General features: G+C 44.3%; 1 protein-coding gene across 2 annotated transcripts in view; it reads left to right on the plus strand.

The window, feature by feature from the left end:
- The window catches only part of SLC6A5 (solute carrier family 6 member 5), a 57,883-nt gene that overhangs the window by 26,741 nt on the left and 5,786 nt on the right, over window positions 1–25,356 (plus strand). Inside the window, exons 8-15 of one of the 2 annotated variants that reach the window (XM_055094237.2) lie at window positions 148–251; window positions 2,877–3,001; window positions 8,501–8,613; window positions 9,368–9,499; window positions 10,650–10,749; window positions 19,034–19,134; window positions 24,146–24,313; window positions 24,810–24,845. In XM_055094237.2, coding sequence (XP_054950212.2) covers window positions 148–251; window positions 2,877–3,001; window positions 8,501–8,613; window positions 9,368–9,499; window positions 10,650–10,749; window positions 19,034–19,134; window positions 24,146–24,313; window positions 24,810–24,845 — 879 coding nt within the window. The remainder of the gene's footprint in view (window positions 1–147; window positions 252–2,876; window positions 3,002–8,500; window positions 8,614–9,367; window positions 9,500–10,649; window positions 10,750–19,033; window positions 19,135–24,145; window positions 24,314–24,809; window positions 24,846–25,356) is intronic. The other variant, XM_057299125.2, reaches the window with a different exon arrangement.

Below are 25,356 nucleotides of genomic sequence, written 5' to 3' on the forward strand. Positions count from 1 at the left end.
TTATGTTCTCATTGATGTTGATGTCGGGGGTCATCTTGTCCCTGATGTTTCCCCTGGAAACATGATATGGCACTGGGTGTGTGACTCCTCTCCCCTGGGGCCAGTCTCCTTCATGGATCTTGAATCTCTTTCCCTTCTGCCTCTCAGGTGTGGAAAGATGCTGCCACTCAGATTTTCTTCTCTTTATCTGCTGCATGGGGAGGCCTGATCACTCTCTCTTCTTACAACAAATTCCACAACAACTGCTACAGGTATGTAGAGGTACTACAAGATCTGGGCATAGCTGGTGAGTGGGACAGAAGAATGGACTGAGTTATCAGACACCTGAGGCCACATCCTCACATTTCATCTTAGGGAGAGCTAAAGATTTGCCTCTGGCCTAGGAGAAACCACCTGCTAAGGCCTAGGCACTATCTTCTGAAGGCCTGGACCCTCACTTACACACCTGGCTCTGACACATGGTGGAGGCTCAGTGGCTATTTATAGGATGGAAGCAAGTTTGTCTGCAGGTCACTGTGCAGTTGGCTGTGTTCTGTGATAGTCATTTGTGAGCTACCTAGTCTGTGGATACAATGGACTGTGCCTTCAGATGGTCTTCCCTCTGTGTGGGGCTGTGACCTAATCTCCTCTTCTTATAAAGACCCCAGTCATATCAGTCACATTGGATCAGGGACCACTCTAATGACTTCATTTAACTTAATTACCTCTTTAAAGGCCCTATCTCCAAATACAGTCACATTCTGAGATACTAGTGATTAGGATGACAAAATATGAATTTGGTAGGGGTAGGGGAGTGGTAGGAAGACACAATTCAGTTCAAAATGACCTTGAGTAACAGACTATGGTATTTAAACTTCATTAGTCACAACTGCTCATTAACCATTGACCCAAATCAGTCTGAACACCATTAAAGGGTGAAGCATTGCTATCTTCTTTATTAGAAATGAGGCTGTGGTGTGGCAGAAATAACCCAGGCTGAGAGCTTGAAAATCTAGATTCATATCCTGGCCCACACTATTAATTAGTCCATTACCTTTCCCTGGGCCTCAGTTTCCTCTTCAGTAAACTAAGGGGTCAGACAAGGTGGATCATTTGCTGCACACTTGCTCTGTGCTAGGCGGTGCATAGTACAGGTATCATCTCATTCTCTCCTGGCAACAGCCTATGACAGATAGACTCATTGCTGCCATTTCAAATCAGAGTGGAAAGGAAGTGGATTGCTCAAGGTCATGCCACTAAAAGGCAGGAGAACCAGGATTTCAGTGTAGCCCTGGGTTACAGTGTAGCCCGTCTAGCTGTGACCTCACATTTGAATCTAGGATGACTGAAGGTAGACTGGGAAACCCTGGCTATCTTACCAGCAGCAGGCTCTGCGATGAAGGTAGAGACACTGGGCTCTCTTCCCTCCCCTGCCCCTTTGTCCTTCTCAACCCTGTGTGTCCCAACTCCAGGCTACCCTCACATTTTAGGGTCATTTGACTTTCCCACTGCCTTCTCTTCCCTCACACATAGTTCCTGTCCTGGAGCCGACCAAGGCCCCATCTCCTCAATTTCTGTTCTGATGGACAGATTTACCTCTGCCCCTGGCATAATGTCTTAGTTTGTTCAGATTGTCTAACAAAATGCCATAGACTGAGTAATATTTTTTCTTTATACATTTTTTGCTTTTATTATTTTTAAATGACACATAGTAATTATGCATATTTATGGAGTACAGTATGATATTTTGGTACATGTATACAATGTGTAATGATCAAATCAGGGTAATTAGCATATCTACTACCTCAAACATTTATCATTTCTTTGTGTTGAAAACACTGACAGTTCATTCTTCTAGCTGTTTGAAAACATAAAATAAATTGTTGTTAATATAGTCATCTCATAGTGCTGTAGGATGATTTTTTTTTTTTTTTTTTGAGATGGAGTTTTGCTCTTGTTGCCCAGGCTGGAGTGCAATGGCCAATCTCAGCTCACTGCAACCTCCACCTCCCAGGTTCAAGCAATTCTCCTGCGTCAGCCTCCCAAGTAGCTGGGATTGCGGGCATGTGCCACCATGCCCCACTAATTTTTTTTTGTGTGTGTGTATTTGGTAGACACGGGGTTTCACCATGTTGGTGAGGCTGGTCTCGAACTCCTGACCTCAGGTGATCCACCTGCCTTGGCCTCCCAAAGTGCCGGGATTACAGGTATGAGCCACCGTGCCCGGCTGGGATGGTTGTTAATATAGTCATCCTATAGTGCTATAGAATACTAGAGTTTATTTCTCCTATCTAGCTATATTTTTGTATCTTTAACTGACTTTTGGCTATAAACAACAGAAATTTATTGCTCACTGTTCTGGAGGCTGGGAAGTCCAAGTTCAAGGTGCCAGAATATTCAGTGTCTGGAGGGCTGCTCTCTGTTTCAAAGATGGCACCTTGTTGCTGTGTCTTCATATGGTGGAAGAGGCAGACACATTCCCTTCAGCCTATTTTATAAGGGCACTAATCCCATGAGTTGGCTCTGTCTTCATGACTTAATCACTTTTCTAAAGCCCCCACCTCTTAATACTATCAAATTGTGGATTAAGTTTCAGCCAATGAATTTGAGATGGGGGGATTCAGACCACAGCAGATGAGTTGAGACCCATTTATATAGATCGTGGAGTCAGAGCTTTGGCCCAGAGGCCCTGAATCAGGGCTATTAGGGGATATCGTCTGAGCCTTTTGGTGCTTTTTAAGTGAGCCCAAGGGAGCCTGTGGTTAGGACATGAACGTACACGTATATGCCTACACATGTGCAGACAAACAAGTGGGCACACATTTGTGTGTCCTTCCCCTTGTCCCTTTCCACTCACCAAGCACACCTAATGGAAAACTCTGGTCTCTTCCTTCCAGGGACACTCTAATTGTCACCTGCACCAACAGTGCCACAAGCATCTTTGCCGGCTTCGTCATCTTCTCCGTTATCGGCTTCATGGCCAATGAACGCAAAGTCAACATTGAGAATGTGGCAGACCAAGGTACAGGACAGTTGTTACCCTGCTGTTGCAGGGCAGGTCCCAGGCTCATGTCACAAGCTCCTAATTTATACTATGCTGGGAAGCTGGCCTTCTGGAACAGGATAGAGGGTGGAGGAGCCCAGGTCCTTCTTTACAGAGGGACCAAGGCAGGCTCAAGTAGGAAGCTCACTGCAGAGTCAGAACTGGCTGGTCTCTAACTGGAGGGATTGCTTTAAAAGCCCTCTTTCCTTCTCCTCGCCTTTCCTTCCTCTTACCTTGCCCCTCTTAATTTAGCTCCAGTCTATAGAAATAAGGGTTATACCTGTTAGGTATGAGTAGAGAATTTATTAGGCAAACCATTGCCTCAGGAGCTGATGTGGGCACAGGCTGCTGTAGGATGACATTCATTGCAGAAGGCCCTGTCGAAACCAAGGCTTAGTGAGAGAACTGACTTCAGAGGAGCATTTTCCTTACAAAGCACTTTTCTGATTGTTAGGTCAAATGTGCTTTCAGGGCCTTCTGCTTAGTTAGCAATGCAGACCTGCAGTTTTTTTCCCCAGTGGGTAGAAATGTTGGATCGTGCTGGGTGGGTGGAGAGGCATGTGGAATAAATGTTTACTCTGTACCCAAATGATCTTTTTATTAATGGCTAACATTTGTATGGTGCTTTCAAGTTGACAAAGAGCTTTCATTTTTATTTCACTTAATCCACATTACTAGGACAGCATTTTGCAGAGAAAGCATTCAAGATTTTAGTTTAACTCTTCATTTTCACCCAGCCTGGTTCCACAAAGGATTTGTATATTTAGTAGGTTTCAGTGATCAAGGGATTTCATTGTGTCTGTTGTTTACCATTATGATCTCATTCTCAATTCAGACATTTATGGGATGCCTAGTGTGTTGGTCATGTGCCTCATGCTGTGGGGCATGACTGTGGCCCTGGACAACCAAGGGGCGTACCTGTGAGAGGCTTGTCTGTGCAGTTATCTTCCTTCAAGGAGCTGACTGCAATTCTCAGATAATGGCTCAGATGTGGTGAGAGAACTAAGCCCTGGAAATGTCACCTTCTTGGATATTAAGATTTCTTCTGGCTCCCCAAGGATAATTCATTACTGCGCCAATTCATGCTGATGGTGCACCAGCGGCCTCAAAGAGTTAAAGAGCCAGCACGTTCCACGGGTGCAATTATCTCTCCCTGGAGAGAGTGTGAAACCCTGAGGGGTGTTTGGTTCCGCAGCAATGCACTAAATTAGAGGGGCCCCAGGAGATAAGCAATGGCTCTCTCTGGTTGAGAATTCTCAGATACCCTGGGAGGCAGGGAGGGAAAGTGAGAGGGTAAACGGGTTTTGTCCTTAGAGGTACTGGAGTCACTTCCAGCTGTCCTGTAACCTCATTTCCTCCTAGCAGAGTGGTTGGAGCAGATAGGTTCTGTCCCATTTTCTAGAAGATCTTAGGCATTTTGCTTTTTGTGACATTACTGAGTTCTTTTGGAACCAGTGGCCAACCTGCCAGAGACTGTGAATCCTGAGATGTGGGCCAGGTTAGTAAATGATTCTGAACTCTTTTCTGCTCCAGGAAACGGATTTCTGGGGAGATATTGCAAAAACTCAAACAGAATGTTGTTTATCTGGTGTGTAAAATGCAGCCAACAAATTGCCCATGTTTTCCTCTGAAATTTCTCGTTTCCAGTGTTTTTTCACTTCCTTCGATTTGAACAAGGATAGGGGCACCTCTAACAGGTTCTAACCTGTTGTGTTAATTCTTGTCTCTGGCACAGGGACGGGTGGGCCTCATCTCTCACAGGAGAAGGCCTATGAGATCTTCTCCCAGACCCACTGGGGAAGCTTTCCTGCTCATCTGAACCTGGATGTATTTTTATATGTGCTTTACAGGCTTGTCTTACTTGCCTTGATATAATGGAGGCTCTGCAGAATACAGGACAGAGATTTGGGGTCAGGCCTGCATTCAACCCGAGCCCCACTTCCTCCTTGCTGGGCAACACTGGCATATAGACATTCAGGACATTTTTGCTGACCCAACTTTGGTAACTAAGTTTTGATCTTTAGTCAAATAGAGGTTCCCTTTAATGACCTAACACTATTCGATTTAGTTTACCACTCCCTTCTAAAAGAGGCATTTCTACCAAAATGATCATCTTAAATCTTGGTCTTATCAAAATTTTGAGGGGCTGAGGATGGGATTGGTGAAGAGACCAAGCTGTGTTTTGCTTTTATGATAGGCATAGCGAAGGGGGCATGTTCTCGGGGAACTACTCTAGAAAAGCAGCTTCCAGGAAAGTTAGCCCTTCAGAGCCATCTCGCCACCATATGCATTGCCACCTATGGAGCGGTGACTCATGTTCAGAATCTATCCTGAAGCCAAACAAAGATGCTTATCCAACAGCAGAAACACTGAGTTATACCAGAGTAGATAAGCAGAAATTTGCATATTTATTTAGCATTCCCAGGTGTAGGTAACTCTCAGCTAACCGGAGCACTAGAAATACTACTTTGGTTCCCCTGCCCCTTAATAGTTCAGATACCTTACTAATCAAAATGAGCATTCTCAAACAGCACTGATGTCCCACTTCCATGCAGCCATCTGTCTATCACCTGTATCCCAATCCTTCTGCCCGAAGGCACAGAAGTCCAGGTGGCATATCCTCAGAGAGCTCATTCAATTTGTAATAGTTATCACAGCAGAGTGGCTACCCAAGCTGTGCTATAGGCCTTGATGCATTGCACTGACCAGAGCCCCTTGCTGTGTCTTTAGTGGCACTCTAGGATAAAGGAGGCTCTCATGGTAGGATCTCTGGGGACTCTGCTCAAGTTACTGAAATGAAGAGCTCCTTTGATCCCTTCTCATAAGAAGACTAATAATGGTCTATGTTTTCTGAGTTCCTAGTATGTCCAGGCATTGTTCTAAGCCTTTTACTTGTGTTGATGCATTTAATTCTCACGGAAGCTCTATAAAGGTAGGTACTATTACTATTTCCATTGTGTGGATAAAGAAACTAAAGTTTGTCTAAAGAGAACAAGTGACTCCCCTAAGTCCTCGGCTAGCAAGAGGTACAGCCAGTTTGTTTTTTGTTTTTTTTTTTTTTGAGATGGAGTCTTGCTCTGTCACCCAGGCTGGAGTGCAGTGGTGCCATCTTGGCTCACTGCAACTTCTGCCTCCCGGGTTCACACCATTCCCCTGCCTCAGCCTCCTGAGTAGCTGGGACTACAGGCGCCCGCCATTACGCCCGGCTAATTTTTGTATTTTTAGTAGAGACGGGGTTTCACCATATTGGCCAGGCTGGTCTTGAACTCCTCACCTTGTGATCTGCCCACCTTGGCCTCCCAAAGTGTGGGGATTACAGGCGTGAGCCACCGCACCTGGCTGCCAGTTTTTTAATCCATGAGGAAGAGAGCCTGTACTCCAGCCACTGGGCTCTACTGCCTCCCAGTGGGAGAGGAGAGAGGCAGAACTTGGCCTCCATCAGACTGGCCATATACTCTTTTAAACATCTAACGATGTTATTCTCTAGATGACTCTGCTCCCCATCTGCCTTGGGTAAGTGGAGTCTGCTGTAATTTAGCTTGCAAAGAATGCCTTCACCTGGGTGCTTTAGGGAGGCAGCTGAAATGGAAGCAGGCTGAATATTTTGAAATCACTTGTTTCCTCTAAAAAAGCTGTAAAGCCCAAAGGGTAGAATCCTGTTAAAGTGAGCAGCTGAGGACCTCTGGTAGTGGCCATTCAAGATCTTCTTGTCAGCTTTACGGGCCTGACTGTCGCCAGAACATTAAACTGACTTCCTTGTTGTTCTGCATTTGAGACCTATTTTGAACTTTAGTTTAACACAGACTTTTCTTTTACGGTTCACATAGGGAGCCTTCAGAGGCTGGCTCTACAGTCTGTTCAATAAATGCGTAAAGTGGGGGTATCTCTGGCATTTGAGGCTTTATATTTTAAATACACAAAGGCCCTAGGCAACATTAGGAACTAACAACCTGATAAATTCCAGTTTAAAAAAGTGCTGTTATGCTTGAGTTATAAACATTCTAGGTGCTGTGATTGCTGATTGTGGACGTGTGCTGGCTGTGGATTATCCCGGCGCCCACATTCACTTGTCTCTGCCCATTATCATTTAGTTTTCTACTTACAGGGAAATTCACAACTGCTGTGTCTTTAGCCACCTTTGATTACAGTAATCTTCCCAGTGAGGCCGTGAGGCAGGGAGAATGGCTGGCAGAGCTTTATGATAGCAGAGAAAACTGCCGCTCAGACTTCCCCACCAAGACCACATGAAGTGTTCTAGAGAAAACCTGAATCAGAACCGCTAACTTCCAAGTTCATAGTCCACTCATAATAGAAGATAATATTCTGTGGGTGTTGATGATGTAGGGGGTACTGGGCTCAGTGTTTTACCTGCGTTTTCTCATTTGTTCATTGTAACCACCTTGTGAGGTCCTATTTTTGTCCCCATTTTACAGATGGACAAAATTGAGGCTTACAGAAATTAAATAACTTGTCTAGGGTTGCACAGATGGTAAGTCACGGAATCTGGATTTGGACCAGATCTAACCCTTAGAGACTGAACCCTCTTAACCCTTACATGATGTTTCATGCGCCGCCCCCCCGCAACCCGACTAACTACTAGGACTGATGTAGCCCCATTTATACCAATAGTGCAAGATCCTGAAAGTGTTAGATTCATATTTTATGTGAATGTTTTCTCCTGGAGGACTAAGTAAGAGGAAGGGTAGTTAAAGGAAGAAATACTAATGCATGCCAGACTTAATACTTAGGTGATGGGGTGATCTGTGCAGCAAACCACCATGACACACATTTACCTATGTAACAAACCTGCACATGCACCCCAGAACTTAATAAAATAAATAAAGGAAGAAATAATGTCATTCTGGTCATGTTCCAACTTTTAGAGCAGGGATTCTCAAACCTCAGCACTATTGACATTTGAGACAGGATAATTCTTCGTTGGCAAGAAGCTCTCTTGTGCATTGTAAGAGGCCTAGCAGCATCCCTTGCCTCCACCCCACTAGATGCCAGTAGTTATCCTACCCCTACCCCCAGCTCACCCGTGAGAATAAAAAATGTCTGCAGACATTGCCAAATATCCCAAACATTGCAAAATCACTGCTGGTTAAGTACTACTGCTGTAAAGGGTAATTAATTACATTTTCCTTTAATTCATCCAATACAAAGATCCTATGTACATGGTACACGGCCTAGCCGTGGAGTCCAGTAGAGTTGCCTCTGAGTCTCTGCTTAGACACTATTTTTAGGCCTCTCCTGTGAGTTCTCCTAGCTGTTGACCTAATTCCTTTGGTCTTTCCCTTCAAGGAGCCTAAGGTCTAATTGAGGAAATGGATAGAGATGAGTAAAAAATAACCAACAGTGGAAGCAGCATATAAGAAGTAATAAATGAGGATCTCAGCAGAGAGAAGGCCCTCTGGGCTCTGGGAAGAGCAGCCTTGAGTGGGGCCTGCCTGCAATCATCTGTCTTGTTCCTTCCAGGGCCAGGCATTGCATTTGTGGTTTACCCGGAAGCCTTAACCAGGCTGCCTCTCTCTCCGTTCTGGGCCATCATCTTTTTCCTGATGCTCCTCACTCTTGGACTTGACACTATGGTGAGCCCCTTTTCCATCATTCTCTATCCCATGCTCCTCTTGAAGACTCCCCCTGTCCTGGGTCCTGGGTTCACCCTTCAGGAGAGGGGTAGGCTTACGGGTGTCTGAATGTTTCTCCCGTGAGATCTAGAGATGCTGAAGTGCCTGTGTAGGGCTCAGGATCACCTTGTATTTTGGGTGCTCATGTAATGGTGCAAGAGAGTCATCCTCTCTCCTTCCTTCTCCCTCTGTTCTATGTGGCAACTTTTAGCCTGTGTACCTCCTGCCTTCGTGTCATTTTGCCAAAGCAAATTCTGTAGGGCTGGATAAAGAATAATGTGAAATCAATTTTAGGGAAATTGCTGTGGGGCTGAGACAACCGCAGATCATGCTGACAGGTGCTGAGAGTTTAGTCCTTGGGTGCAAAGAGGGTTTTTCCTCAAGTAGAAGAGCAAATGCAAGGTAAACTGGAGGAGAGGAATTTACATCTCATGAATACAAAGTGAAACTTAAACTGTCCTAATGGGTGAATATGAATGCAAGTCTCTGGGGGTTGGAAGTGCAATTTTTAAAGCTCACATCCTGCTTGGGTTCTCTTGGCTGCCCTTGTGGGTTGGACCCCAAGGAGGCTTTTTAGACCCATTGAGGGAATGCCATCCTAAAAACCAAACCTAACACAAATACAACTTTCCTGGATGGGACATACAAAGGGCTTGGGGGTACCTTCTGGGTGGTACAGTTTGACTCAGATGTTCATTTCCTGACACGGTTCCAGTTTGCCACCATCGAGACCATAGTGACCTCCATCTCAGACGAGTTTCCCAAGTACCTACGCACACACAAGCCAGTGTTTACTCTGGGCTGCTGCATTTGTTTCTTCATCATGGGTTTTCCAATGATCACTCAGGTAAGCTGCCTCCTAGGCACAGGCTTGGGGTGGGGGCAGGTGGGTGGGGGGCCAATAGCTGTCTGTCCTTCAACCCTTAGCTCTCAGACCTTATAATCAAAGGCAAATCACTACCATTTCCATGTAGATGGCACCAGTTCATTAGGGATTCTGACTGCAGAGGGAAATATGTCATCTTGGCTACATGCTTCTAGTATCTTCATAATTGAGATGTAGCCTTATTGAGCCAACAAGGCAGGTGTGTCCTACTTTAAGAAAATAGGTGCAGTGGCGCATGTCTCTAGTCCCAGCTACTTGGGAGGCTGAGGCAGAAGGATTGCTTGAGGCCAGGAGTTCAAGGTTGCCGTGTGCTCTGATTGCATCTGTGAATAGCCACTATACTCCTGCCTGGGCAACATCGTGGGACCCTGCCTCTAAAAAGTAAATAAAAAATTAGGAAAAAGAAAACAGAATACATAAAAATCTTTATTTACCAATCAGGTACAATTTCTGATGATTAATGTCATGTATGAGTCAACAGCCACTTCAGTTTCTTCCAGTCCCAAGTGTCTTGGTAAATTGTGTTAGCTTACTCAGTATATATATTGCTTTTGTTGTCTCTGTGGCCTTGAGCAAGTTAACTACTCAGGGCTTTAATTTCTTCTTCTGTAAAATAATGGATTGGAATGTGAAGGTCTCTACACCTTATTTACTGTAGGGAGACTTAAAGATTGAGGTAGAGATAACGTGGGGGTGTGTGAGAAATACCCAGAGACACCTAAAGGTCATCGGAGGGTCAATCGAATGCAGATACATAGGTGGAAATGATCAATTGCTTAAAGCAAAAATAAAGCAATCTGGCTGCTTTCACATATACTTCTTCAGACGTTGACCTTTGCCTTTCAAGAATAAGATGTTAAATCGCTTTTTTTGGTGCTTGTTATATTGATTAGCTCGGAGCCTGTTGAGGAACTGCTTTGCTGACTCAGCAAGGCCTCCAGCTTACATGCTGGACCAGGTGTAGGTTACTGCTACTGAGAGGAGGGGAGATGCATGGACTCCTGTTTGCACCTGACTCTTTTTAGGATTGAGAGAACTGGCTGTTAAACATGGGAAGAGACAGCCTGGCTTCAGGACGCATTTGATATTGGTTGTTTCTCTCTCCTGTTAGGGTGGAATTTACATGTTTCAGCTTGTGGACACCTATGCTGCCTCCTATGCCCTTGTCATCATTGCCATTTTTGAGCTCGTGGGGATCTCTTATGTGTATGGTAAGGAAATCACTGTGCCTGTTGCTGAAGTAGAGCTTGAGTGTCGGTAAGGCGTTCATGGCAAGCAGATTTCCCATACTTAATAAGACAATACAGGGCTTAAATTGCAACTATTTAGGAAACCTAAGAGAGCTGCACTTTTGTTTCTAAACTTGCCTCACGACCACTGTGATCCAAATTTAATAGGGAAACAAGAGGTGGCTGAAGGTGAAACTTAAAAATCTTTGTATCAGAAATTCCTAGGACTTGGACACCCCTTTGGGTATGATCTGGCATTTGAACAGTTAATGCTTTTGAACAATGGCCAGATCAGGAAGGAGGAGGCTACTTTGCAGGCGTGAAATTATTTCCTGGTATTCAATACCCATGCAGCTTGAATTGAGGGGTAACTTTGTAGCTGGTCCCTGGGTACTGTAGTGAGAACAGAGACCACTCAGCTCACAGATCCTTAGGAAATTGTATTAGCATCATAGGAGCCTGTGATGCAATATCTCAATCTCAGATTTTTCCAGGAATAGACTTCCAGTTTATCCTTCCTACTATCACAATAGCAACCGGCATGCCATATCAGTGGGGCCATTATCAAGAACAGAAATGGTGAGCTATCAGATGCCATCTTTTCCCTTTGTGTGGAGGTGTTTGTCCTTGGGGTTTCAAGGGCATCTCCTGGTCCCTTGTATGCACTGTCGGTGAGTTCAAGAAAGTCCTATTTGATTCAAGGCCCTACTGACTTCTTTCTGCTTGGAAGCCTGCTCAGAACTGTCCTGAGGCCTCACTAATATATATATAAGGCCACCATAGCAAATATCAGGAAGGCGAACACTTCCAGTTCAGACTATCTAACTGCACTTCAGATCCCAAAAGAGACAGCAACATATTCTAAGCTAAAAGGAAGTGCAAGATATTATTTGGAATGCAGGATATGCTCGAGGGACAAATGTACCCTCTGAAGCCCAAAGGAAGAGGGGTCTAGGCCAGAGGGGTCTGCAGAGCTCTGGTCTTTAAACTGGGGGCCCAGCAAAGCTCACCCTAACCTCCAGGTATCCCTGTTATGAGCATCTTATTTTTAATGTAATTGTTAGCCTCCACCGAAGAGGTGCTTAACAGCTTCTTGCTTTTCTGGAAAACTCATTAAAATAAAGGGGGTGGAGTGGGAATCAAGATGGAAAAAAGAAACCTCATGTGTAAACCTCCTGGTACTCCAGAAACAGGATGATACCTGCAGTCAATTTTGGGCATTAGTAGAAGGGGAATTTGTCTCAGACTGGAGATCACATCCCCACTGCAGGGAGAGTTTAGTTCCTGGCAAGAGAGGTGGGCAGGCATGCCAGCTGTCCTGATGAGATCAGAGACCAAGCTGCCAGCACTTTTGGCTGATAAGACCGCCTAGATCCTGCAGTGATTGAAGACCTGCTGTCGGAGTTAGGGTGAGGCTTCAAAGTGCTTTTTACTTGAGTAGAGAGTGGTAGAAACCCAGTGAAATCCACCACAGCGTATCTTAACTTTGTGCCCAGAAACCAAAGACCTTGCCAGGAGAGGCAAAAAGAAGCCTCCAAGGTCTTTCTTTGGCACCTCAGCACCTCATGGGTCCACATGTAAGCTGAGGTCACTAGACGATCAGTTGGCAAAGTTGGGAAAGCACTTTATTTGCAGCACTGGCCCAAGTGCAAGTAACTATCTCATTTACATCTTCTGTTACCTGTACCCTAACTGCTGATTGCCACAAAGGGCACGTTTGCACAGTTCTTCCCTATAAAACAGGGCTGTTCAGGATGGTTTAAAACAGCATTAAAATAGAAACCTCTTAATATTTCTGTTTTTAGGAATTAAATAGTCTCACCCGCATCCCCATACAAATCTAGTCATAGGTTTCTTAGTTCTGAAGGGAAAAATAAATCCTGAGTGCTTTAGTCCCTGGGCTATGTTAATTTTCCTTGGGACCACCCAGGGAATCCCCTGGTTTCTAAGTAAGAGTGCTGGTGTTGGGCTTGCCTCCAGAACCAGGTTGACTCTGTGCTGGGCTCAGGTTGAACCTGACTTCTGCAGTGTCGGATGTGGGTGTGCGCCTCTGATTTGGATCTGGATGGAATTCTAAGAAGTGAATCTCAGGAAGAAAAATAAGCTAACATGACTGTTTGAGGTAAAAAAAAAAGAAGAAAAAAGCCTGCACAAATCTGTAATTTATATCCCAGAAGACAGTGTGTTCTTTATTGAGATGATGAGGCCCCAAACCAGTGCAGGGTTCATTTAAAATAGTAGAACATAAACCTGTGAAGGGTTAAAATGAACCTGACTCACTTGATGTACTACCTTCCTAGCCAGAATTAAAAAAATAAGCCAGTGAATTGAAGAGATTTGTATTTTCTTCTTGTTTCTAATAATCTCTAGATTCTAGAGGATATCATCCAAACATTTGAAATATGGTAGGGACAATTTTCAAGTTTTATTTATTAGATTGAAACAGTTGTTTGACGTTCTCAAGTCAACATGCCTCAATGGCCAATAGCTGGCTTCGAGGTATCCAGGTTTAAAAGTAAAACTCCCTTAGTTTTGTGTAGAAGTGGTCCCTTTAGCAGACTTTTATCTAAGTAGAGTCATTTTGAAAAAATGATTTGCATTTTTTCTGGAGCCAGTAGAGGGGCCTTTTGGCTGGAGAAACAATGAGATTGAACAGCCACTACCAAGGTCTCCTGCTTGCTAACTGCCTGGTTCTCCATTGTGTATTTCCCCAACCTCAATGTGGAGTGGTCTTGATCTGTTTTCCATGTCAGTCAGTTACTTGTTTCACATTCCACCTCCCAGATGGCCTCTCTTCACATTCTTGTGAGAAATGTTAGATTCACAGCAGACAATGGCTTTTGCTTGATGGACTATCTGTTTTCAGTTCTTGCCCATCCTGATGGCTGAACTCAGCAAGATTTTTTAAAGTAGAAAAACCCCCAAAAACAACAAAGCAACAAAAATAAACTGTCCCCCTGAAATCTACAAATTCAAGCTTAATTCATTTCTCTATGAGCCCCCTCCCTGAGCTCCATTTTCCCTTATGTTTTTATCTGAAATGTCATGGTATACACCACCAATTTCAGGGTGTAGTGTTCCCTAGTTCCATTTGCTGGTACTCAGTAAATTTTAGGAATGAGAGGCTTTAGCTCATTAATAACTCACACAGGTAAATGTGTATGAGTATGTCATGTGGGCTCTTAAGAATGTGGAGAGGGTGGGATAATGTCCTATAGTCATGGAACTTGCCAACTAGCTCCCAAGGAAGAACACACACACTTAAGACACTGAGGAGAAGGACAGTGCTAACTGTGCATCCCTGGCTGTGAGCCCTTTTGTTGCCCAGAGATAATGGAGGGTCAGAGTAGTCAGAAAATCCTTGGAGGTGGCATCTCAGAGAAAAAATAATATAAAATAAACAAACACTGGGACTTAGGGAGTATTAAGCTGAGGGCCCTTCACAGTAACTACAAAAGAATAACTTGGGGATTTACTTGTCCAAAAGTATACACAAGACTGGAGACGTAATTTGTGGGACATAGTACTAAATGAAAATATAGAGTCACTTGTTAAAAAAAAATATGAATTTCAATATGGTAGCTGGAGAGCGCTAAACCAGGTGTGGTTCCTCTCTGAGCACAGAGATCTGTGTGCTCAGAGAGGAACCACACCTGGCCACCCAGGAGGGAGAGCAGCCCCCATGAACAATATCCAGACCAAGGGCACAGGTGTGGTTTAGAGAGGCAAAAGCCACAAAGGTGCATGGGGGAAAGTGATTGACTGGTTGAAGCAACTCTTTGACATCTCAGTTCAGGATCTTTTGGTCGTATGCAGTTTGTCATGGACTGATTTCTGAGCCTCATATCTGTTTGAGTCTAAAATAATAGCCATGAGTTCACCACTTTCTTTCCCCCCTGCTGTTTTTCTGCTAATTCAGATGCATTTTTGAGAATCAACTGCTCAGAGCCCTTTTGGGGCCTGACTACTTGCTCTCTCACCCCTCCAGGCTTGAGGTCATGCAGCAGGCAAGTCCCTCTTGCCCATGCTTAAGGCTCCAAGAACAGTTCCTTTATCATGAGTTAGGCCTTGAAGGCAAGATGGATGTGGATTAGGGGAAAGGAGAAAGCAGGCAGAGGAAACCATATAAACAGAGGCCTAAGATGAAAATAGCTGTTGACTCAGTGAAGGACTCAGGTGGGGACTTGGATGTGGGCCAAGGCCTGGGTGCTGGGAGTGAGGCAGAGGCTGGAGGAACTGGAGAGCTTGACTCAGGAATGGCACGGTGCAGGAGGGTTGCGTGACAGGGGAAATGTCTTTCCAGGGTCCAAACTGGCCCTGGAACCCAAGCCTTTTCACTCTTGGTGCCAGGACTGCTCGTCTTCATTAAGTTGTCTCTTGCTGAAAACTGAGCACCCATGATCCACCCCTTCCTACAGCTTGGGGTCCAGCTCTTTATCCCCTCTCGGGGAGCCTGAGCACTTTTACCATGAACCCCTCCTCTTACAGGAGGCTGCTTATATGTATTCCTTAGGTCTAACCTTGAACCCTATCATATCGGTGTCCCCAGTCAAGCCACATGCCACCATCTCTTGGGGATGGTTTCATGAAGGGGAACAACATGGCAACAGGATTGATGCTAATAATAGAAATTTCTAGAATCTTGCTTTTTTTTTTTTTTTTAGAAAAAGAACTGAGGCCTGCTGCTGTTGGTGCTTTATATATATTTTTGAGGGCCTCAGCTTTGACTTCTATTTATTTTATTCTCTCGCCTCACTTATGCTCAGAAGGCCTAGTGATCAGAGGCCACTCATTTGAAGGTGTGTAATAAAAACTAAAGGAGACTAACAAATCCAAAGATGATTGGGTCAGCTGCTCAAAGCATGCAGTTCTTGCCTGTAGACCCAAGAAAGCAACCTGGAGTGTCCTTGTGTCATGGATTGACCTCTCCGGAAAAGCCTTAAGAGCTCATTCGGCTCAGTCTCCCCAATAAACAACAGCTTGGGCAGGAAGACTGTTTCACCTAAGGTCACACAGTGAGTCAGTAGAAGAACTGGGGATCAACTCTTGGACCTTAACTCCCAGTCCAGTGCTCTTTCCACTGTACCATGTTTGTGACTGACTGCTGTCAGACTTGCCTTAAAGTAGAGCAGGAAGCTCATCTGCAACCTAAGGCATTTTAGAGTGAGCTGGGAAAAGTTGCCTTGGATGAATCGTCATACTGTTCCCAGCACAGGCTCCTCTACAACAGCCCCGAGGCTTGGCGGCCCTCCATGATGGCTGTTGTCAGGGATCTGGAGACTCGCTGTCCATGAGGGGTGGCTGACATTCTCAGTCTGAGCTTGGTAGGAAGTAAAAGCAAATGTCAGGAGTGGAGGGCTGTGAAGGGTCTCAGGATCCATTATTTTGATAGTCGTGTCTGGAGTGGAGTTTTTTGGGTTAACTTTAAGATTGAAGTACAATGTACATACATGATATATTTTTCATTTATTTATGTATTTTTTATTAGATACTGACAAGTTATAATTGTATATATTTACGAGGTTCAAAAGGGATGCTATATGTGTTATACAATGTGGAACGATTGATTCAAGCTAATTGACATTTCTATCACCTCATATACTTATCATTTATTCCTCCTGTCTAACTGAAACACTGTATCCTTGACAAACATCTCCCCATTTTCCCCATTCTCCAACCTCTGGTAACTACCATTCTGCTGTCTCCTTCTCTGTGTTCAATTTTTTTTTTTTTAGATTCCACACATAAGTGAGAACATGCAGTGTTTGTCTTTCTGTGCCTGGCTTATTTTCCTTCACATAATGTCCTCCAGTTTCATGTTATCACTCGTGACATCAACTCCACTCTTTTAAAAGGCTGATTGGTACGCCATTGTGTATGTACACCACACCTTTATCCATTCATCAGTTGATGCGCACTTATGTTGATTCCATTGATGCTGCAATAAACATAAGAGTGCAGATATCTTTTGGACATACTGATGTCACATCCTTTGGATATACACCCAGTAGCTGGATTGTTGGATCATATGGTAGTGCTATTTTTAGTTTTCAGAGGAACATCCATAATGTTTTGCATAGTGGCTGTACTAATTTACATTCCTACCAACAGTGTACTAGGGTTCCCTTTTTGCCACAAGAGCATGTATCTTGAGTGTACAACTCAGTGAATTTTCACCCCGATGTAACCAGCACCCAAATCAAGATATAGAACATCAGCAGGGCCATTTTTTAGTTTTTCTTTTTCTTTTTTTTTTTGAGACAGAGTTTCGCTCTGGTTGCCCAGGCTGGAGTGCAGTGGTGCGATCTCAGCTCACTGCAACCTCTGCCTCCCGGGTTCAAATGATTCTTCTGCCTCGGGCTCCCAAGTAGCTGGGATTACAGGCATGCGTCACCATGCCCGGCTAATTTTTTGTATTTTTGGTAGAGATGGGGTTTCACTAAGTTGGCCAGGCTGATCTCGAACTCCTGGCCTCAAGTGATCCACCTGCCTCGGCCTCCCAAAATGCTGGGATTACAGGATAGAGCCACCATGCCTGGCCCAGCGGGGCCATTTTTTAAGGGTCTGAATTGAACTATTCCATTCTGCAGAAGGAAAACTCCAGTCTCTGCTTTCTAGCCCAGCAAGAGATTATCTTCTCGCATCACATCCATCCTTCCCCACTTCCAAGTAGTAGAGGGCACGCATTGAAAATACAGGACCAGGAAGGATAAGTGGGGACTGAGGTGGGAGTGGTGGGGGACACTGATCAGATGAGGGCAGCTAGTACAGGTGGTGTCCAGGGAGATGATGGCAGAAGTGGGAGAGGTGGCCAGTGAAGGCAGGAAGAGGAGCACCCAGAGACTGAATTCACCTGCTCTGGTGGAGCTCAGGGCAAAAGACCCAGAAATCTGAGGAGGCTGGGAAATCCTGAGAACAGGAGGAGCAAGCGACCAAGGTCTAGAAAGAAGGCCTGAAAATGTACAAGGAGTATTCTTGATGGGAGGAGATGTTGGTGTGTCCCTCTTGACCTGCAGGTACCCACTTTTCATGAAAATGATGGAGGATGAAGGAATGATGCAGTGTTTTTTTTTTGTTTTTTTTTTTTTTGAGATAGAGTCTTGCTCTGTCACCCAGGCTAGAGTGCAGTGGCACGATCTCGGCTCACTACAAGCTCTGCCTCCTTGTTTCACACTATTCTCCTGCGTCAGCCTCCCAAGTACCTGGGACTATAGGCGCCCGCCATGATGCCCAGCTTTTCTGTATTTTTAGTAGGGACAGGGTTTCACCGTGTTAGACAGGATGTTCTCGATCTCCTGACCTCGTGATCCACCTGCCTTGGCCTCCCAAAGTGCTGGGATTACAGGCATGAGCCACCACGCCCGGCCGGAATGATGAGTTTTTAAGCTGAGGCCACGTTGAAATCAGAGCTGCTGACTATGAAGGAGCTTGAACTTGGAGACCGTATAGGTCCATTCAACATCTTAATCCCACAGTCCTGGGAAGGCCACAGTTCTGATGAGGTGGGGAAAGAATGCAAGAAACTGCCCAATTCTAAAATATTTCTCAATGCCTTTCTCTTTCAAGGAGTGGTTTTAAAAACCTTCCTAAACCAAGAGGGTGCAGGGATGGCGGTTGTCTAGGGCCATGAGAGTAACCATCTCCTCTGTTTTTACTTTAGTGAGGTTGATGAGTGACCAAGAAGGCAGCAGTCCTTTGAGTTCCAACAAAGTGGGTGATTGACACGTGGAATTTACGTTGGTTTTTGTGTGCTATTATCATCTTGCACGGCACAAAGATAAATGACTCATTGGAAGAGTGGCTTTGGGAGGGTGGGGGATAAAAGCCAGTGTGCAGTGATTTTCTCTCTAAATTCCAATGCTTTCAGAATATGCTCTGCTTATTGACCACAATCTTCACTGGTTTTGCCAGAGTTGTCACTAAGCACCTCAGAAAACAGCTGCACATGTGAGATGTCAGGTTGTAGCAATGCTGAGAGCCTGGGCCAGGCTGGAACTGAGCTTTTTAGATGTCACTGCGGGCTGACATTTTTGAACCTCACCACAGAGCATATTTGATATCTATTTAAGTGTTCAATTTGCCTTAATCTTCCTGGCAGCGAGTCATTTGTCTGATGGTTCCCTGCATAATAGAGGTCATGTTGATACCGGGCTGGGGCCAGCCCTAGCCAATGGTGCTTGAGTGAGGGGCTCTAGTGCCTGCCCTGCCACCACCTCACCTTCCTGCTACTGTGCCTTATACCTGTTCTCTGCTTGTCTGTTTGCAGGCTTGCAAAGATTCTGTGAAGATATAGAGATGATGATTGGATTCCAGCCTAACATCTTCTGGAAAGTCTGCTGGGCATTTGTAACCCCAACCATTTTAACCGTAAGGATTTTGCATGTTTTCTTGTGCAGACAGCACCTTGCATACGTATGTGGTGTTTTACATTTGAATAGTGCATGCCTGTTTACATTTGAACAGTGTGTGAGCCTGGGAGCTGGTAGGTTGGGTGGTGGTCTTGTCTTTCAAATGAGAAAACTAAAGTTCAGAGAGTTGAAAAGACTTGCCTAAAGGTGCCTAGCAGGTCAGGTGCAGAGCTGGGACTCATGCAAAGGTCTTTGGAGAACATTTCCTATGGCACATTTCCCATTATATCAGTTCCTATATATATATAAATTTATATATATTTATATATATATCAGTTCCCATATATATAATATCAGTTATATATATTCCTATTATATAGGTATTCCTATTATATAGGAATTCCTATTATATAGTTATATATATATATAACTATATATTCCTATTATATAGTTATATATATATTCCTATTATATAGGAATTCCTATTATATAGTTCCTATTATATACATATCAGTTCCTATATATATTTATATATATATATCAGTTCCTATATATATATAAATGTGCCTATGGAACATTTCCTATGGCACATTTCCCATTATATCAGTCTGCTTTATGTACTAATAATGGATTACAATCACAGCCACGTTTTCCACGTGCTAACCATGCTGTAGGCTTTGTTCACAGTGCTTCCTATGTATAGCCTCATCTCTCCCTCACAGTAGCTCCTCAAGGTTGGCATTATAATTATCTCCACTTTACAGATGAGGAAACGGAAGCCCAGAGTTGATGTGACTTGCCTTGCCTTGTACATCTAATAATTATCAACAGCTTGGATTTGAACTTAGGCGGTCTGCCTCTAGAATTCATGCTCTTAATCACTGTTCAACACAGCTGCTCTACAACTAATATAGCATTAAACTTTTATGCTAATTTTTATTGCTTTTGAGAACTACCTTGTCATCTTCAAGTGGGATGATGACATTTTGGGATCATCTGACATTCACCTTCTTAAAGAGCAGAGCCTTTCACGTTTCAGAAAATCTGCAGTTCAGGGTCTTACATTCTCATTTTGTCACCTTTGTTATTGTGCTATAAGCTGCCAGCTTTGCCTCACTTCGCACTGCAAACACAGCAATTGACAGAGATCCTTCCCCATCCGCCTCTGTGGCTTGTACAGGTGTAATTTTGGGAACGCTGGAGGATGTTGGCTGTAATTCCCACAAAACCCAGTAGGTGGCACGAGAAACCAGATTAAGGCCTTTGTTTTGCTATTACACATGGTCCCGGTTTCCCTAAAGGCAACCAAGACAGGATGAAAGTACAATCGCAGAGGGAGTGCATTTTTTTCTTTCTTTCTTCTTTCCTTCCCTCCCTCTCTTCCCTTCCTTCATAAAATGAGTTTTAATCAAAACATCTCAATTTCTTTCTGAAAAGCTAGAAATGTAGACAGAAAAATCGTTCAGCATTGATCTCCCTCTGCGTTGACGCGAACATCATACTGAAGCTGACATCTGTACCTATATTTTAGAGTCTGCAATTTGTCTGAAAAGTCCCACCAGATTTGGGGCATGAGAGTTGAAAAGGGTAGGCTTTCTATCTCTTGAATTCAGGACTGGAATGTATATGAAGAACTTGAATTTACCTAATCGGTGGGAAGAGAACATCTGCGAACAGACAGACTCACAGGCCTCCGGTGTTCCCATCTCTACTGCACTTGCCCTCTTCCCGGGATCCTAACACTCATGGTTTATGCTTGGCTAAAATCAAAGTTAGAACATGTTCTAGATTCCCTCTTGCTTTTCTTCCCACCCCAAAAGATACTGTGCTTCAGAGGATTTTATTATACTCTGGAATAATATTTCACATAGTAATAATCAGCGCTGCTATTTGTTGTGGTCTATATGAGGCAGGCACTTTATAAGCATTGTTTCTAAAGCTTAGGACCACTTTGCCTGCTAGGTGATTCCTCTCTCATTTTACACATGTGTGCACTGAGGCTTGGAGAGGTCAAGGAACTTGCCCCAGGCCACTAGATTTGGAGGTGACAACGCCAAGAATTGAATCCAGGACTGTCTAAGCTTCAAGCCAATACCTATATATTATCTCTAAAAACCTAGTACTTTCATCTTCAATTAGAGTTTGGCCAGTTTGGATTAAAATAGTTCTAATCATTTTTGTGAGCAGAATGTCAGAGAAGAGGAATTTTACGGACTTTCTGTTTTTTGAGAAAGTTCCTCAACTATGTTGTGCTTTACTTAGTTTCTAATATAAATCGTATGCCAGAAAGTTGTGGAGAGGTCCCAGAAAATATCCTGAACCAGATTCCCCTCCTGTGTTGTCTGGGAAGTAAGGACAATGAGAAGGGGTCAATTCCATCATCATTGTCAACTGATGAGTCTGCCTCCAGCACCTTCTTTGGCTGCCATCACAAAAAGGTCAGGGTGTACCTGACTCAGTGGCTAAATTATTATCTCTCATGGCCAGTCCCAGCCAAGGACAGGGTTTCATCAAAGTTAACTTGGCAGAGGGAAATTTATGGCAAAGGACAAATTTGCCCAGGTAAGTTTGATATGATATTTGTGCAACTGGAAATGAGTGTCGGAGGACCAAGCCCAACACTTATTTTTTGCCATTTGCCCTTCTATAAAATGGATATTTGTGGTGTGCTGGAATAGGCTAAGATTATGGGTTTAAATTACTTTGGAGCCCCTAAAATGAAATTGATCATTTTTATATATGCCTTCATGGATTTATAGAGCTATAAATATTCTCCATGCAATTACTGTATACATAGTCAGATCACGTTACTGAGTTATGCATGCACATAAGCAGATGTATTGCTATTTATATAGTAAATGAAATGGAGCAGCTTACCATAATTACATTAGGCCATACTTCCAATACTCTGGTTAATAAAGCTTATAACTCTAGGGACAAACGTTTAAAAAGGGGACTAGAGTAGACATCTCTTTCCATAGAAGACTTTTTTCCAACAGTTGTCTTTGGGCTCATGTTGCTTTGAATCAATATATTGAATTATTATTGTACTGAAATAATCACTTTCCCCAGCTGCCTGGGCTTTGCGGCAGTAATACAGATACCTTACATCCATCTAGCACTTCACACTTTTCTAAAACACTTTCATATATTATCTTTCCTGGCAAAATTCCTTCCAATCACTTTTGGGCAGTTATTTTGTTGTTTAAGTTAGGAAGAGAGGGGTGGGGAGAGGAGGAGAGGACTTATATGGGTACATTATTCTAGGCTGATATTGCTGCAGGCAGGGTGAATACAGGGAGCCATACACTTTTCAGGGAAAATTTCCCCCAAAGGCTTGAGTATAGAAGTTAGAACCTTGGCTCCACTTTTTAAAGATGCCTCTATTTTCAGCACTTGAATTCCTTTCTTTCTCTTTAGCTGCACTGGCCAAGTCTTCAGAGGGTTCTCATGGCTGTTGCTAGCCCAAGTGTGCAGTGATAGGAGTTAATGGGCAGAAAACACATCATGACCTCTCTTAAAATCAAGGGGGGACTCACGAGTAAATACCAAACTATCATTTCCAGAAAATCCCTGTGTGGTATACACAGAGTGAGATATATCCATTTTATAGCAGGGAAGTCTGTGACATAAAGGTCCCTCAGCTAATTAGCCGTTGGGCCAAGATTAGCCTGCTGGTCTCTGGGCTCACGGCTCACCACTTGGTGATGACGCCTGTTCTTATTGAGTCATTTAAGGGGAGCTGTGCATCCCTTCTGTTTGTCCCACAGCTTATTATAGGACCAAGCTTCCAGCTCAGTCATTGCCTGGGGACCACTCTGGGTCTCACTCAGCCAGCATTAGAGGCAGCTCCTGGATGTGGGCCATTCCTCATTCCAGAAGAAAGCAAAGTAGATTCAATTTTTTAAAAGTAAAAAAACATAAACGTAATGGGTTTCCCCTCCCTCCCCTTCCCTTCTCTCCACCCCCCACCCCTCTTGCCCTCTCCCCTCCCCTCCTCTCCCCCACCCCTCCTATGCCCTTCCCTTTTTCCTGAGACCAAGACGCGCCCTATTGCCCAGGCTGGGGTACGGTGGCATGATCTCGGCTCACTGCAGCCTCTGCCTCCCAGGTTCAAGCAATTCTCCTGCCTCAGCCTCCCAAGTAGCTGGGATTACAGGCGTGTGCCACCATGCCTGGCTAATTTTTATATTTTTAGTTGAGATGGGGTTTGACCATGTTGGCTAGGCTGGTCTCAAACTCCTGACCTCAGGTGATCCACCGCCTCAGCCTCCCTAAGTGCTGGGATTACAGGCATGAGCCACTGCGCCTGGCCTGGGTTTCTTTCTTATAGCAAAAGCTTGATTATTACCCCTTACAGAAAATACAGGCTGGGCACAGTGGCTCACACCTGTAATCCCAGTACTTTAGGAGGCCGAGGTGGGCAGATCACCTGAGGTCAGGAGTTTGAGATCAGCCTGGCCAACATGGTGAAATACCGTCTCTACTAAAAATACAAAAATTAGCTGGGTGTGTGGCATACATCTGTAATCCCAGCTATTTGGGAGGCTGGGGCAGGAGAATCGCTTGAACCTGGGAGGGGGAGGTTGCAGTAGCCGAGATCACGCCATTGTACTCCAGCCTGGGTGACAGAGTGAGACTCTGTCTCAAAAAGAAAAAAAAAAGAAAAAGAAAATACAGAGAACTCCTTAAAAACACCCACTATCACCCCTGCCCACCTCTGCCTACTTGTGACCTTGGTATGTATCCTTTAAACTTGTCTTCTCTGCCTGTCTGTATGTATACACATGCACACATATTGCTCTGCTCCCATGGTTTGGCAAATGCAGAGTCAGCAGCTCAGAATATATCATTTCCATCTCTTTGAAATTTAGTTTCTTCATTTGAAAAATGGATAATAATACTACTCTTTCATGGGTATAGAATAATAGAGACGAAAGCATCAAACTCATAACAGGGGTTTAATAGTGTTGAGTGCTTGAATAATTCACGCCACCACCCTAACACGTGTGTCACTTTTCTCTTTCCAGTTTATCCTTTGCTTCAGCTTTTACCAGTGGGAGCCCATGACCTATGGCTCTTACCGCTATCCTAACTGGTCCATGGTGCTCGGATGGCTAATGCTCGCCTGTTCCGTCATCTGGATCCCGATTATGTTTGTGATAAAAATGCATCTGGCCCCTGGAAGATTTATTGAGGTAATTGTGTCTACTTCTTTCCCTCCCAATTCCTCCCAAGGGAAAGCCCACAAAAGCTCTGCATGTTAAAAAACAAAAGATTCGGTAAACTTATTCAAGAGGGAGACTTGGTGATGAAGCGATTACAGTTGCCACCGTTTCTGTTAAACCCATTTTTATTATGTATGATTCCTCTAATGGAGGGGCAGCCAATCTGCAAGCAGAACTGTTATTATGCTGGTCCTCAGTGTGGTGACAGCTCTGGGGAATAAATGATAGGAGGGTCTCCTCTTTCCTGGAGCTTCCTTTTCCTCTCCCCTTATCCACAGTTTAAATCTCAGTGTTTTGTTTTTAACCACACATCAGATTCCCCCTTCCCTGATGCTCCTCACTGTCTAAGCCTTCTTCCTCCCAAACATCTATTACCATTAAACTTAAAATCACTACCCCCTCCTGTTGTGCCTCTGTTAGGGATGGTTGAGGGTCTCAGCTGATTAAAATGTCACTGTTCCCACAGAATGTAGTGAGAATTTCAGGACGTGGCTGGTGTGAGGTGAGACTTGTCTTTCTTTGTCAATTGATCCCTTGCTGGACCCAATTCCCATCTCTAATGTGAAGAATCCCCACTGTCACTCCTGAGTGAATGGGAAGGGGACTGCCTCTTGTGCCACCAGTGAAGTGTGGTCAGGCTTTTGTTATTTATGAGGAGTCACTTGCTCAGGTGTGCTAGGAATCACTCAGCCCTGCCTCGGTCTTGAGGATCCAGGAATCTGGCATTTTGGACTAAATCAGGGCAACTTAGGGTTTGCTCCTGAGACCAGCAGCATCCTTCTTGCCTGAGAACTTGTTGGAAATGCATATGATCAGAATCCAGGCAGAAGGCTCCTACTGAACCAGAGTCTTGGGGAAATGGGACCCTGGCATCTACAGTTTAACAAGCCCCATCGTTAGCGAAGCATTGGACTAGACTCAGGTGATAGAAGGCAGAGAAGAACAGTTTGGGCTTTGCTGTTGGTCTGATGGGTTGAAAAAGGAATGAAGAAGGAACAGGCCTCTGGGTTATC

Source organism: Pan paniscus, chromosome 9 (assembly GCF_029289425.2).
Source record: "Pan paniscus chromosome 9, NHGRI_mPanPan1-v2.0_pri, whole genome shotgun sequence".
Lineage (NCBI taxonomy): Eukaryota > Metazoa > Chordata > Mammalia > Primates > Hominidae > Pan > Pan paniscus.